This window comes from Manduca sexta, chromosome 14 (genome assembly GCF_014839805.1).
Source record: "Manduca sexta isolate Smith_Timp_Sample1 chromosome 14, JHU_Msex_v1.0, whole genome shotgun sequence".
In the NCBI taxonomy this organism is placed as follows: domain Eukaryota; kingdom Metazoa; phylum Arthropoda; class Insecta; order Lepidoptera; family Sphingidae; genus Manduca; species Manduca sexta.
In genome coordinates, this window is record NC_051128.1 from 5,282,311 (window position 1) to 5,294,819 (window position 12,509).

General features: G+C 35.0%; 1 protein-coding gene across 1 annotated transcript; it reads left to right on the top strand.

Annotated features, from left to right (window-relative positions):
- Window positions 1-10,622: 10,622 nt before the first annotated feature.
- On the top strand, window positions 10,623-12,085 carry LOC119189264 (probable ATP-dependent DNA helicase HFM1). The gene is made up of 3 exons (XM_037438419.1): window positions 10,623-10,799; window positions 11,323-11,420; window positions 11,784-12,085. The coding sequence occupies exons 1-3, from the start codon at window positions 10,651-10,653 to the stop codon at window positions 12,080-12,082; spliced, it is 546 nt and encodes a 181-aa protein (XP_037294316.1). The 5' UTR covers window positions 10,623-10,650; the 3' UTR covers window positions 12,083-12,085.
- The last annotated feature ends 424 nt before the right edge of the window (window positions 12,086-12,509 follow it).

Consider the following 12,509-nt stretch of genomic DNA (forward strand, 5'->3'; position numbering starts at 1 on the left):
TATACTACAGTTTTTATACGCATCGAATTCCAAGTTATTTTATATATTTACAAAATTATTGATATTTAGATTATTTGACTTGAATATACGTATTTCAAGAGGTTAACTATTGCATCTAGTGACAACTGATTGAAATACAAACAGATTATTTATAATCTATTAACATGAATGTCTATTGAAAATAATTCCAGTAACATAGCAATAAATCACTTACATTAATAAGCATAGTAAAATCATCCCATCACGCTGATTTGAACTAAAACAGAAAACCATGAACTTTTGTCGTTCCCCAACGAGTTGATTGATGATGGCTCTATGCCTGCGACAACATAATTGTTGCTGTTTACCTATTGTAATGGACTTTAAGATTTTATCAGCGCATTAGTAATAACACAAATTTAATTAACTTAATTAGATGGTCTGTGTAGACTTGTGACGATTACAAATTATGTTCATGTATTTGTATGACTCGGTATATAGAGAATGTATGCGAGTCATCTGATAGAGTACATCATATCCATAAATATTCTTATTTTATTTAAAAAAAAAATAGAGACAAAAACACCTAAAATATGTGCAATGTTGAATATTAAATGTAGAGAGATTTAGGCAAAACTTTGTGTTTTGTGTGACGTGTCTTATAAAGGTCATAAAATTATTGTACTGTGCAGGTTTTACAAGAATTTGACCACCAGACTACAAAGCTGTCACTTTACATCTTTGTGAGACAATGGTTCCAACAAAACTCTTTGCTAAATACTTGAGGAGAAAGGCTCTACCACAGATCTAACTCTATTTATTTTTAATATATCGAAGAAACTGACTGGTTGACTAATCGATCGGTCCAGAACAGCTACACTCAGTGTGCGGGCCGCTGAGCTTTTGCAAAGTACCCCACCTGACTTCAAAAATCTAATTAAAAGTAAAGAAATTTCCCAAGATCACGTGAGCTATTTGTAACTCAGGAATGATATCATTAAGTTCATTGCATATACTTTTTACTAAAATAAAAACGTTAAGTTCAAATTACGTTTTTAGACACTTAAGTAGGTAAATAAGTTGACGCTGTGGCCAGAGACTCCATAACTCATAACTAAAGGATCTTTGCAGCCATAAAAAAAGGTTGAATATGGCTGGTTTAGAAACATTAAATATGAACAAATGTTCCTTAAATAATGTAAAAAATAAGAAGACGGTTTTCAAAATAAACCCTCTAAAAGCTTCAATTAGGGGTAAGGGAAATGGCTTTAACGCGGGCGGAATCGCAAACAAAAGCTAATATTAACACAATGCTTTAAAATAAAATACTTAAATTGTGTAATATTCTAAAACATAGTGCATCAGTATACGTTTTTGATATGTTTTTTTTTTTATTGTAAAAGAGACAAAAATATAACAATAAGTATTTTCGATTTATTACTCTCCATACACAACAGGTGAATGTGTTATAAAATAAACACATTTAAAATAAAATACGATTTTGTTTGAACTAAATTATTCGAACATTTTATACGAAGCTTTTGGGTTTTATCGGGCGTGTTTTTATTGAATTTATGCAACCACTAAATGTGAGATTTAACGGAGCAGATAAGTGACGTATTTTATAAGCCTTACCTTAGTAAGTACATCAGTATTATAAGGACTTTTTTGAATCCATTAGTATTCCTCGTTTCATACAATAATGGGTCTTTGAAGCAGAACGCAAAGATGCCGGCAAGATTACAACAGCCATCAAGACATAAAATTCATATTAGAATTGAAATGTTGGATTCGTTGCACTTAAAATGAGATGCAGTGAAATTTCTTTGCCATGTCATGGTAAAAATATAATTACGTGTATCAAAATATGCTTAGGTACGTACAGATCGATGGATTTATTGTGCTTGAATACAATATATTTAGTTTCTTTAAACTAGGCTTCTTAATCGGTAGCAGTGTAAGTTTAAATTACAACGGTGGAGTATCCGTTGTGATGTTACATACAAAGTATTCGTATTTCCTTAGCCATAAATTATAAAATATCCATACAATAAGCGGTAGGAATCCGCTCGCATCATCTTCGTGGGCATAACATTCATAACTTATGCATAATGACATAATTACTACATTTAATTTTATAAATATACAAAAGATTAAATTCAATGTTGTCGTAATTCCATTGTCTCTTAGAAAATATAAGATACGATGAATTAATTATTCTTCTTAAACCAGCGTAAATGTTAATATTCTTTATTGTAAGTACGTAATATTGTCTTACAAACATTGTCTCAGTAGCTTAACTAAATAACCAATAGCCCCAGTACGAAAGAATGGGCACCGCCGGCCCAGTGGGTCCAACACGATCAGTAGACCAGGGCCCGGGCAGGGAATAATAAAGTACTGAATTAAACTTCTTGTAGGTAAGCGCCTTGTTAGTTTTCATAGGTGACCTGAAAAAAGGTCAGGATCTGTGGGTCCTCTAGCCTCAAGGACCCTGATGCACTGCACCGCCTAGCACTACAGTATCTTTCACCCATACATCATGCATGTTTGTATGAGCCGGTTCGGACAGTAATACTGTCTTGTTATCTGTGTTTTATATGGTCAATATGAGGCCAACAAGTCTTCCACTTCCTACCCAAATTCTCCTTCTTAAACATTCGTATCGCATCCAACTGCTCTAACTGTTATTCATGGATGACGATCATTTCGCATCAGATGGCATACCTTCACGTTTACCTACCGTCCTAAATAAAAATATTAAAAAACAAATTTTAATATTTATATGCATCCTGTCGCAGAATTTGTATGCATAGAAACATGGTTTTTGCTTCTAAATGTGTTTAAATTGCCAAATAAATTTATTTTATAACATAAATATGCCATTTTAGCTATGTAAACAAGAACTTATACATATAGGTTACTTATAAGCTGTATCAATGACCGTCGAATGTGAAATAAAGGTGAATAGTAAGCCGCTTAACTTGAATGATGTGTATGGTTATGAATGTGTTAGTATACGGTAACTTTTTGTTTTATAAGTGTCTACCTATGACTATAAGTATGAATTTTATGTCAAGGTTTTTCCAAGGAGAGTTGAAGTCAGACTGTTGGTAGTAAAAGCCGAAACTGCGACAATACCTATGTATATATGTATACTATGTATCTAATACAGCGCAATTTTATACTCTAGCATTAATTGGATGACCACAAAAAAATATCTATAAATACCTATATAGTATACATGTTGTTGAGATGTGATTAGTCATAAGAATATTTTATCATCATCATGTCACAGGGTTTCTACAGCTGACTATGGACCTCTCTCAAAGAGTTTATGTTCTGTAAAATTCCATACCGTTATTAGGATTCGAAAAATAGAACCTTGGGAGCACAAAACGCAGCGCGTATCGTTAAAGACATTAGAAATTAGCAAACAAAGTATAATTTCTTTCTAATTTCGCACTGATAACGTAACAAGGCTGCGCTACGAACTTATACTACCATAGAGAATAAGGCTCCTTCTGTAGTATTGAAACTTGTACCTATTCCTGGCGCAACCTCGGCAGTTCCGGATCATGATTGATGGATGATCCTCGTTCACACGCTGATCTTTAGCATTTGCAGATGCACGCTATCTACGTAATCCTTTGTCTAAGTGACAGGCGGTCGAGAGTTAAGACTCCATTAAAAATTATCGTCCAAGTAATCTTTTCGTTTGAAAATATATAAGGATCCATTCGTGACACAACAATTTTAGGTATGAACAATATTGAACTCACGCATACACTCACACCTTTTATCCCTGAAGACTGATGCACTCAATATCTGCTGTGTGTATTCCGTCCCATGGTGTGATAGGGGCCAAGCCTATTGCCATATCAGACACAAATTCCAAACTCCGGGTTGATACGGTAAAGGAAAACTGTACATCACTTTGTTATAAATATTATTATTAATCATATTATATTCATTTATGATAACCTATGTACTTATTTACTAAAAACATGCAGGAACAGTATTATATCAACCTTAAAAGTTTACAATAAAAATGACGCCCGCTCTTTGCCCCCAGAATAGACCGATTACTATTTCATGACCTTTACATATAAAGCTATTTCTAATGTCGTTGAAGGTATTTAATGAGTGTAGGTATGTTGGTGCTAAATTGTAATAAACGTTTGTAAATATCACGCGATTGGAATGACAATGTTTACTCATCTCCAACCTTCCTATTAACAAGTTTTTTTTCACGGTAATTAGTGCATGATTGTCACAAGAATATCAATAAAGTAAGTCATTAAAATTAATAGCTTTGTGAAAACACAGGATGCGGATATTTTTATTGCTTACCAATTTTTTTTTCAAAATAAACACATATTACATTTGTCATAATGTGAGTCATTGGGCTCTCAATAGTATATGAGCTCTATTAACCGACCTTTAATAGCAGCAAAAAGCATCATGATGTCATGTAAACATCTAATTCTAAATACAATTTCATCTCTTAAATCGTACACTACTGGGTGTTTTTGTTTCAAATTCCTACTCTACATAATTTAGATATAAATATTGTGACTTGCAATTCAAACGTCTTCAAAGCTCCAAGCCTTTTTATTCCTTTAAAGGTTAAATAAGGATTTACTACCAGCGGTATATACATTGTATGTTTTGTAGAGCTATGTGTAAAAGCAATGAACGGGTTGGCCTCTTCTGGATTAATAACGATGGATGAAGCCAGTTGCATAGAATCAACAGATGCGGGACGGCTTATGTCCATATATTATTTAGACGTGGAGACTATGAAAAACATAATGAAGGTAAACCATTAAGTCATCTATAAAACATTATTCGTTTTGATAATTTATTTTCACACACATCAGACGTAGGTCACGAACTTATCACAGGTTAATAGGTTACGTATGCCAATATTTAAACTTAAAAGTTTTGAATACTTGGTATAATATTTGACTAATTGCGCGAGACAAAAACTGCATTAAGTTCGAAGTACTAATTAGACCTACAGTCCATTAAGGTGGTAGCTCAAGGTCCATTTTCATACATTTTGTTTCGGCTTTAATCTGGGTAACTAAACAAGTATTGGCAAGTAAAGAATTTAAATTCACGTCTAGTTAGTAATTATACTCGTGTTTTGTACTCTTAGATTAGCAATTATGAGAACACTTGTAGTACACACATCGGTGTCGCCATCTGCACTTACTTGAGGGAAACCTCTTTTTTTTTTTTTTTTTTTTTGACATCTCCAACCGTCAGCTATCATAGTTTGGTGTTACGGGCAATCACTGGGATTGTCATTTCACACATTGCAATTTATCAAATTGTTTTGCAATGCGGATATCTTCAGGGGATATCACTTTGCATTACTATGATAATTAATGTTGGTTAGCATAACCAAACAACTATTAACTGCGTGACCGTACAAAGTTGCGTAGGTAAACGATGGAATTATACTATTCCAGACGTGCCAATTCAAGCAAGTGAGTCCGCTGTGCCCTACGCGGTCACCGAGCCCTTGCCGTCGACCAGTGCTACAGTTGAGCCCCACCCCTCCACGAGCTGCGTCGAAGACCCACAGCCGTCTACCAGTGCCACCGTCACATCGCCATTACATCACGCTTCAGCTGAATTGAGTGACGAACTCCTAAAGATTCTAGGAGATGATCCGTCCGAAATAAAAGCCTACGGCAAAGAAATTCAAGCAGACCTTGCCATTCGCATTCAACATTTGGCTACCTCCGGATTGACAAAGGAAATCCGTAAGGAGTTAATGGAAAAATACCTACCTCCATCTAATTGTCATCTAATTGATGCACCCACGCTTAACCCTGAGGTGAAAGCTGCTATTTCTGAGGGTACTTTTAAACGAGATAAGGCAATAGAACAAAAGCAAAAGCAGTTGTCTTCTGCTACATCGTGTATTGCGCAGGCCTTGACCTCCTTAATGACAGAAACAACTAAAAATACAACACTTATACAGTCGCTGATGGATGCCAGTAAAATACTCTGTGATATTCAATATGTAGACTCTGTAACACGTAGAAATTTTGTTCTATCGAATTTGAAGAAGGAATTAAAAGAGCAGCTTCAGGCTACAAAAATTGATAAAATGCTCTTTAGTGAAGGATTGCCTGACGCTCTAAAAGCTGCAAAAGCAATATCTAAAACTGGAGCTGATTTGAAGGTAACACCTGCTAAAAAACCTTTAAGAAAATTTCCAAAGAATACACAAAATAATTTAAACTGGCGAGCTCCTCCCCAAATTCATCCAGGCACAAGGGGAATCAGAGGACCAAGGAGCCTGCGCATCGGACTCGTCGCGAGACCTCCTCGAAACAATCATCGCGTCCAGTACAGTCGACGCGCAGCCGTCACTAGATACGGTAAAGTACGCCGGCAGGCTATTTTACTTTACTAAACAATGGGCTCTCATAACCCATGATAAAAATATATTATCTTGGATCGAAGGTTACAAAATTCCGTTTTCACGGCATGTTATACAATCAAGTACCCCAAAGGAGAAAATCTATTCCCCTTCCGAAAGGGTCCAGATCGAAACATCTATTCTGGAGCTTTTAACGATAGGGGCCATAACAGAATGTTTGCCTTGTGATGAACAATTTCTCTCCCCATCTTCTTGGTACCTAAACCGAATGGTAAATCAAGACTCATATTAAACTTAAAAACATTGAATAAATTTATAGACACAAATCATTTTAAACTCGAAGATTTTCGTACAGCTTTAAAACTTATTTCAAAGGAGTGCTTTATGAGTACAATTGATTTAAAGGATGCGTATTTTTTTAATACGTGTACATGATGAATCAAAAAAGTTTCTTCGCTTTCAATTTGCAAATAAATTATATGAATTTAACGTTTTACCATTCGGGTTAAATACGGCTCCTTATGTTTTTACAAAGATTATGAAGCCAGTCTTCAGTCTGTTAAGATCTTGTGGATATCTTTCAACTGTGTACCTTGATGATGCTTTATTGGTTTCCAATTCATATAAATCATGTTTGGAAAACATATTTGATACCACTCGTCTATTAACGGCTTTAGGCTTTATTATAAACACCCAAAAAAGTAATTTGTCTCCAAATACATCTTGTAAATTTTTAGGTTTTATTATCAATTCAAAAAGTTTTCACATTACTTTGCCTAAAGAAAAGATTGTCAAAATTCGAACTGAAGTCAATAAATTCCGCAATTTAAATCGTTGCAAAGTTAGAGAATTCGCTCGCTTAGCAGGTTTACTTACCTCGGTTTGCCCAGCCGTAGAATATGGGTGGCTTTACACAAAAGAGCTAGAAAGATCAAAATATTTGAATTTATTAAATGATGATAATTATGACAAGTATATGACCATACCACCATCGCTAACTCCCGATCTCGAATGGTGGACCCACGCAATGCGTAACCCAACTAGTACAATTAAACTTAACAAGTTTGAATTAGAAATATACAGTGATGCCTCAACTACGGGATGGGGTGCTGCATGTGGTGAGGAACGGGCTAGCGGCATGTGGACGCATATTGAACGGTCGTGTCACATAAATTATTTAGAAATTCTTGCTGCCTTTTTTGCACTTAAGACGTTTGCTAAAGCTTATCATAACTGCCAAATCCTTTTGCGGATAGATAACACCACTGCTATTTCGTATATAAACCGCATGGGAGGTGTCCAATTTCCACATCTCACTAATGTCACGCGAAAATTATGGCAGTGGTGTGAAAAACAAAACATAATTGTTTTTGCTTCATATATAAGATCTTTTGATAATAATATCGCTGATGCGGAATCAAGACGAGTCCACCCAGACATTGAGTGGGAACTGTCAGATTATGCTTTTCAAAAGATAATAAAAAAATTCGGGATTCCTGATATAGACATATTTGCTGGTAGAATTAACAAGAAATGTAGCAAGTACATTTCATGGCACAGGGATCCAGATGCATACGTCATTGATGCCTTCACTATTTCGTGGTCTGCCTTCTACTTTTATAGTTTTCCACCCATAGCTGTCATTTTAAAAGCTTTAAGAAAGATTATTAACGACAACGCTAAGGGCATTATGGTGGTACCATTATGGCCCACACAACCATGGTATCCGTTATTCACAAGCCTTTTAATATCTGATCCTATTATCTTTCAACCTTGTAAGAATCTGATTATTTCTCATTCCAGCAATCGAGACATACATCAGAAAATTACCCTGGTTGCCGGGATATTATCAGGTCATCGTTCCTAAGAAGAAAAATTCCTTCAGCCTCAATAGCGATCATATTAGCTTCACTTTCCGACAGCTCACTCAAGCAATACGATACTTGCCTTAAAAATGGTTTTCATTCTGCAAGAGCAATAATTTAAATTTATATAAAACATCTGTCCCGGCAGTTATAGCTTTCTTAACTCAACTGTATGAGTCTGGCGCTCAATATGGTACTCTAAATAGCTGTAGATCGGCATTATCATTAATTCTAGACGAAAGCATATGTAATGACGATAGTGTTAAACGCTTTTTTAAGGGCATCTACAAACTTCGCCCTCCATTACCTAAGTATAGTTCAACTTGGGATACATCTAAAGTGTTGAACTGCCTGTCTTCTTGGTATCCTAATGAATCCCTAAATTTAGAAAAAAATTGCAAAAAAATTGGTTACCTTGCTTGCCTTATCAACAGCTCATAGGGTTCAAACCCTTTCGAAAATAAACATTAATAACATAGTGATTATGTCTAACGAAATTCGCATCAAAATCCCAGACCTTATAAAAACGTCTCGTCTAGGAGCAACACAACCTGAGTTGCTTTTACCATTTTTTCACGAGAGACCTGAAGTATGCCCTGCTAGAGTTCTAAATTGCTATCTAGAATTAACTAAGATATTACGTAGTAATGATTATCTTTTTATAAGCTTTAGAAAACCTTACAAATCAGTTACTTCGCAAACTTTGAGCCGCTGGATAAAATCTACTTTATGTGATTGTGGTATCGATGTGTCTACGTTCACTGCCCATAGTACTAGACACGCATCTACCTCTAAAGCATATAAACTCGGAGTTAATTTGGACCTAATAAGAAAAACAGCTGGTTGGTCCAACTTTCAAACGTTTGCTAAATTCTATAATAGACCTATACATATTCCTGATAATGAGGAAGATTCTTTTGCTAGACACATTTTGCAAAATGATTAATAAATGATTATTACCTAAATGAATAGTGAATAATTGTTTTAATTCATAATCAATTTTGAGAGTTGATATTTTTCTATATGACTCTCAACATCTACAAGTGTTCTCATAATTGCTAATCTAAGAGTACAAAACACGAGTATAATTAATGATTAAACGAACTTACCTAAGTGAAGTTCTATCATAATTATACGAGGGTTTTGTACGAATTAGATTAGCAACCCACCCTCCCTATGTCCCTTACACCCTTAAAAAATATCAACATGTCAGTACTTGCTCTAAACTAAATGATAGCTGACGGTTGGAGATGTCAAAAAAAAAAAAAAAAAAAAAAAAAAAGAGGTTTCCCTCAAGTAAGTGCAGATGGCGACACCGATGTGTGTACTACAAGTGTTCTCATAATTGCTAATCTAATTCGTACAAAACCCTCGTATAATTATGATAGAACTTCACTTAGGTAAGTTCGTTTAATCATTAATTAGTTCTCGCAGTTGAAAGAAAAATGTAAAAATAATTAATAATCATGGATATTTCTGCCTTTAAAATTTCGTCATATTAAATTTTAAAGGCCGAAATATCCATGATTATTAATTATTTTACATTTTTCTTTCAACTGCGAGAACTAATCACTAACTAGACGTGAATTTAAATTCTTTACTTGCCAATACTTGTTTAGTTACCCAGATTAAAGCCGAAACAAAATGTATGAAAATGGACCTTGAGCTACCACCTTAAAGTAGGTCGGTACACTCCTCTGTTTTTTATAATTTAACTACTTAATGCAAAACCTTATATTAGTTTATTTATAAAATTGTAAACGATTATTGTGTTGTTTGTTTCGAAGATATTATTCGATTATTGTGTTTAGTCTTATACGTAAGTTCAAATATACCTTTAGAGACGTAAATATGACTTTAGAGACGTTTGCCCTTAGACAATTAAGTACTTAGATAATTATGTAGTCATTACTGAAACAATATCCATCAATTTGAGCAATTTAGTAGTTTTTTTTATAGTTGCATATGAGTTACTTTACGTTTCCACTGAACTTGTAAATATAATAATAATAATAATATCAGCCCTGTATTATATACTTGCCCACTGCTGAGCACGGGCCTCCTCTACTACTGAGAGGGATTAGGCCTTAGTCCACCACGCTGGCCTAGTGCGGATTGGTAGACTTCACACACCTTCGAAATTCCTATAGAGAACTTCTCAGATGTGCAGGTTTCCTCACGATGTTTTCCTTCACCGTTAAAGCGAACGATAAATTCACAAAAAATACACACATGATTTTTTAGAAAAGTCAGAGGTGTGTGCCCTTGGGATTTGAACCTGCGGACATTCGCCTCGGCAGTCCGTTCCACACCCAACTAGGCTATCGTCGCTTATTTTAATCAAGTCTTATTAAATATAATTTTCAGATAGATGGAACGGAAAATTTAGAGCGTTTGTTAAATATGGTGTGTGACAGTCATGAACTATCGGACATGCACCTCCGAGTAGACGAACGAAGATGTCTCAATGCGCTGAATAGAAATAACACCGCGGCCACAATACGATTCCCTATGAAAGGGAAGATTACCACACGCCAAATGAAACTTAATTGGTAAAACTAACAAGATTCATATTAACTTAGCCACTGTTGTACCTATGCGTTATAATTTTCTAACGTTATTGAAATATTTTGTTGAATGAGTCTACTCATTATCATATCAGCCTTGTAGGCAGTGCTGGTGGGCACGGACCTCTTCTACTGGATGATTTAGGTCTTAGGCCATAACGCTGGCCTAGTGCTGGTTGGTAGGCTACACATGCCTTCAAAGTTCCTATGGAGAATTTTTCGGGTATGCAGGTTCCCTTACCATGTTGTCTTTCACCGTAAAAATAAGCGTTATCGCTTATTCTTACGCTATTCTTTGGGAATCATTATTTATTCACAAAGAATACACACATAACTTTAAAAAAGTCACAGGTGCGTGCCCTTGGATTTTGAACCTTCTGACATTCGTCTTGGCAGTCCGTTCCACTCCCAACTAGGCTTACGCTGCTTTCAATTAGTGATTACATACCACTTATTTTTTTTTTGTTAATGAATATTACTTTATTATTTACCTTTATCATATTTTCAGCATGATACAAGCCGTGCTTGGATGTCTTCCTATTCCTGATCCATCACTTAATCAAGAAGCTATGAAGGTTATGAGAATAGCTGACAGAATTTGTAAATGTGAGTATATGCATTCATAGCAATGACTTTAATTTCAAATTTGGTTAACTTTATTATTTTTGTAATCTAACTCTAGCAATGTTTTATAAATCACACAAACATTCAAATCGGAGTCGAATCCGCGACCAACATTATCAATAGCTCTCGACTCTCTATCCTAAAGCTGTAAAAAATAATAAGTACTTAGCTAATTGTCTGAACACACACATCAATACTTCAAACTTTTATTTATTTATTTTGAGAGTTTATAACAGAGAAAACACATTACATTATTTTCACATATAGCAGTATAACGGCAGACGATAGCTCTGTTTCTCTACTTACAGTAAACTACAACATGCATAAACCTTTTCGTTTCACCAGGCCTAGTATCGTACGTAACCCGTCCAGATTTAGTATCACAACAACCGCAATATTTCTCCGCTATATTGAACTCAATAATTCTGGCCAAGTGCGTGACAGCCCATTTATGGGAAAATTCACCTTTTGTTAGCAAACAACTGAAAGGAATAGGCCCTACGTTCAGCGCATTGTTAGCTTCTGCAGGAAAAGTGAACTTTATGCTATTAGAAGAAAGTCATCCGAGAGACTTGGAAAGGGTAAGATTATACCGTGATTTATTATTGCATTTACATAAACAGGTAAAGAACTTCTGGTCATGAACTGTCGATAAATTACGATCAAATTGTTGCCCTACCGTCATTCTTGTTTGACGAAAGTATCGTTTAAAGTTAGAGAAAATGTGACGGCAATTTAGAAATGCATGTAAATACATAATTATAGCCCATGGATAGTAACTTCCTACAAGTTTTTAGTTATGCTGTACTATACTGCCGTGATAAGCTCAAAAGCGGTATCTCAAAAAAAATCAAAATCTTGATTTTTATATCGTCAGATAGCTTAAAGAAATACCCATCCAATGAACTTACCTAAATAACGATATCTTGTTTAGAACTTGTTAAAAAAAACATACAAGAGTGTTTTTATCTTAGTTTTACATACAAAACTATAAAACTATATTTACAAAACTTCGGTTATCTCGAAATGAGGTTTCCCTGACATACCGCTTTTGCGCTTAGCACGGCAGTA

What these genes read in the sequence shown, in the direction of transcription:
- LOC119189264 (XM_037438419.1), top strand. Translation starts at nt 10,651, where the DNA reads ATGGTGTGTGACAGTCATGAACTATCGGACATGCACCTCCGAGTAGAC. An exon ending in CGCCAAATGAAACTTAATTG is followed by an intron (nt 10,800 to 11,322) that starts GTAAAACTAACA and finishes TCATATTTTCAG; the next exon opens with CATGATACAAGCCGTGCTTG. An exon ending in AGCTGACAGAATTTGTAAAT is followed by an intron (nt 11,421 to 11,783) that starts GTGAGTATATGC and finishes TCGTTTCACCAG; the next exon opens with GCCTAGTATCGTACGTAACC.